The following is a 3,543-nucleotide window of genomic DNA, read 5'->3' as shown; positions in this document are numbered from 1 at the left end:
CTCTTTCTGGGCCTGTTGCTTTGCCATTCACAACCAACAGAAAGAGTTGTTGATTTCAGTGGGATTGGGATTAAGCCTTTACACACTCTGGAAATTCAGGTTTGTGGCAACAGAACAAAAAGAAACTGTTCTGAGTCTGGGAGCAGTCAGTCCCCTGCTGCAAGCATTTAAACTCAGAAGGATTTTTCCCCACACAGAGCCAGTTACCACTTACATGGTTCAGGAAGGGGAACCTTGAATTTGGCCCAAGAACATGCAAGCTATTCTCTCCAGTTCTTAAAGGTTGGTCTGTTTGTGGTTCTGCCTGTGCTACCTAGGGATGCAGGGATCAAAACCATGAGCCCACTGCCCACTGCCCTTTGTATTACTGGTCAGTGAGAAGAGAGCACAGCCCTGGGGGACATGGGTCAGACAGTGTCCCTCAGCCTGTTCAGTGGGGAGAATGTCATCCCCCTCCAGGAAATGCAAGAACTCAGCGTGTTGCCACCTCAGGTACCTTCACTACATGGTCATTTTGTTGGTGATGACAATTCTGAGCAAGGAGATGCTGTCAGCTCCCCACAGGTCTCACAGAGGGCAACAGACTGACCATCAGGTAAAGCACCAACCATTGGGACCAGATTACTTTCCTGCTGGTCACAGGAATAACAGACCAGAAGCAACAGACCAGGTAAACCAAACACTTCTTTTTCACTAAGGCAAAAGGCTATGAATCTCAAATAACTGTTGTAACACAAAAGATCTTCAGCTTGTGTGAACAGCTATAACCTTATCAGGGCTAGGATAATTTACATTTGCTAAAGATCTGCTCTTAGGTGTTTGCACTGGGTCACACCATTAGCTGCAATGTTAACCAGGACACACAGGAAATCTTGCATTTGTATCGATCCCAGTTTGACCTATTTCTTATACTCCTTTTAGTATTTCAATGCACAATTGCCAGCAGAGGTTTTGCAGGTGGGGACACCTCCCAGCCTGGACTGGAGCACATTTCTGAAATGCTGATCTCACAGACAAGCTGCAGTGCTGGCTGTACATTTCAGTATCTGCCTGCATCGCTTTCCCTTCAACACCTCGCTCAGAAATAGTACTTTGCATTCCTTTTTTTTATATAAGTTTATTAAAAAGGCTAATACTATTCTTTCAAAAGTTGTGGCTGATTGTCAAAATTAGCTAAGGTAACATTTCTGTTTTTGTAAGGATCCTTTTAATTGGCAAAGAAAAATAACTGTCAACTTTCTTGTCCTCACGAGCTATTCTTCATTACCAATGCAGCAATATAGAAAACATAGCTTGGCTTACTACAATAAAGGCTCTGTTTCAATATTAGCATCCTAAATTCTGTCACTGCAGGTCTCTGTGCATTGCACCAGGGGAAGGAAAAGGAAAAAAAAAAGGAAAACCAAAAATTTGTGTTCATCAGGGGTAAATTATAAAAAGCTCTCCTAGCTGCAAACACAAATACTTCACTCACAACCCAAGCACCAGACCATTTCTTTGAAGAAGCTTATGAGGCATTTAAGATATACAATGGCACAATATCATACAATGGAATTGAAAGAATTTTCTTGAGAAACCATTAACTTTGAAGGAATGTCTAGACAACTGTGTCAACAAATGCAAATAATTCATGCTCCTCAGCTTCTATCCAATGGATGGCCCCATGCTGAGTATACACAAACTCAGAAGAAAAAGGCATGTCACAGTCATATGACTAGGGAGTGTAACAGAGTCACACAGAAATTCAAGTCAATCTCAGAAAAAAAAAAATAAAAACCCTTCAGAAAGCTCTTCCCCAGGGTAAGCCAGCAGTGGGGTAGCTTCTGGTCATTTTGGCTAGTTTAAAACAGAGACTTACAGCTGGTGCACCCTGGCTTCAAAGCAGGGGCAGTGGAAGAAACAGCTGTCAGTCATGACCATTCACTCAGTTAGAAAAATAAAAAACTAAAGGACTCCAAAATACTGTACAACCTCTTGCAGTAACCAACAAAGTGGCTTCTGGAAACGATGCTTCTTTTTTTTTTGCCAAAAATGCATCTGTAAGGCACTTAACAGGTATCTTTTAATATATATATATAAAATATGCACTGAAGCAACATTCACAAATACCCAGTTGTCTCAATTGTCCATGTGTACAGTATAGTACATATATACATTCACTGTGACACAGGTCATCTCCACAATTAGACCTTCACGGGTGCTTTGGGCTGCCTGGTTAACTTCAGTGCCTGTCAAGAGTAAACAAAACAGGCACTTGGTTATATTCTTCGAAGACAACAACAGCCCAAGACAAGATTTGTCTTTATAAGGGGCAATAAATGCTGTGTGAGCTTCTGGGAGGCTGAGAGAGGAGTCAGCACACAGAGGAGAGGCCACTCTGGGTTCTGGGATGGTGTTTTTGTCTCTGATAGCCCATCACAACCTGCACATACACAGAGAACCTTAACAGAAGGACCATAAAGACTATGGCCAGGGGAGGAAGTGGAGATGGAGATGCCTTTTAGAAGGCAAGTGTTTGGACCCCACTCAAAGCACTTGTGGCACAGACAGAGAAGCTTCTGAACCACTTAGAGAAAGACTGCAAAGAAAACGTCTGCCAACACCTTTGTGTTCCCTGGTTTCCTTCCACATGGCCCAAAGGATAGTCACTACTGCAGTGGTGGATGTCATACACCTCTGATGTTTATGCCTTCCTTTCTGAGAAAAGGTAAAAATAAGCCAAGGTCCATCAGTCCAGAACCATAGAATTTTAGGGGCTGGAATGGAGTTTATAGATCATCTATTCCCAACCCCCTGCCCTGGGTAGGGACACCTCCCACCAGAGCAGGTTGACAAGGCTTCATCTAATGTGATCTTATGCCAGGAGATCTTATGCCAGGAGACACCTGATGTCTTTGTAGCTCTAGCCTTGCTGAGGAGAAGAAGCTCCAGGCCTTTATTTGAGGGCAGGGTCCAGCTCTGTGTTCCCTGCAGGGCTGGCCAACTATGGTAGCTGAGCTATTTATGCAGTGTGTGACAGAAGTTCAACTCAGTGAGAGGTGATCATGCTCCCAGTTTGGCAAGAAGCAGTGTCTCTAACTCAGGAGGGAATTTAGGAGGCTGAAAAGGTGTTATGTTTTCAGCTGTGCTGACATGGTCACTGTGAAGGATGTCTGCTGGTGGTGTGCTCTGCACCAAGAAAAGCTCAGCACCTTCTTGTGTGGGATGAATTGGCCCGAGCGAGAGGAAAATCAGTGGAATTTGCAAATTCCTGGAATTTGGAACCTTCATTTTCCTTAGCCTTTTGGGTGAAGTATCCTGACAGAGGTGAGACTTCTCCTTTCTCGTGGCTAAACAAGAAATTCTCAGTCAGAGATATCTGATGGGGCTTCTTACTGTAGATATTAACCTTTAATATTGCACATTTTAAGCTTGTATGCACTGCTTGAAAAATCACTCCAGCACAAGTGTAAACCCTTAAAAAAAACCCCAAACCTTTAAAAATAAATAGGCTCTATTCCCCTCAGAAACACCAGCATTTAGCTATTGTTAAATCTAGCCATC

The 3,543-nt window shown here is 43.2% G+C and overlaps 1 protein-coding gene across 1 annotated transcript in view; it reads right to left on the bottom strand.

Moving 5' to 3' along the window:
• Positions 1 to 1,614: 1,614 nt before the first annotated feature.
• SLC10A7 (solute carrier family 10, member 7) overlaps positions 1,615 to 3,543 on the bottom strand; it is a gene marked incomplete at its 5' end in the record, with an annotated part of 139,002 nt that continues 137,073 nt past the window's right edge. The window contains one exon of the mRNA XM_009081171.1: positions 1,615 to 2,228. Within this exon, the coding sequence (XP_009079419.1) occupies positions 2,184 to 2,228 (45 nt within the window). The remainder of the gene's footprint in view (positions 2,229 to 3,543) is intronic.

This window comes from Acanthisitta chloris, unplaced genomic scaffold (assembly GCF_000695815.1).
Source record: "Acanthisitta chloris isolate BGI_N310 unplaced genomic scaffold, ASM69581v1 scaffold6218, whole genome shotgun sequence".
NCBI classification, from domain to species: Eukaryota; Metazoa; Chordata; class Aves; order Passeriformes; family Acanthisittidae; genus Acanthisitta; species Acanthisitta chloris.
The sequence above is the reverse complement of the archived record's forward strand: the minus strand, read 5'-3'. Positions and strand labels throughout refer to the sequence as shown.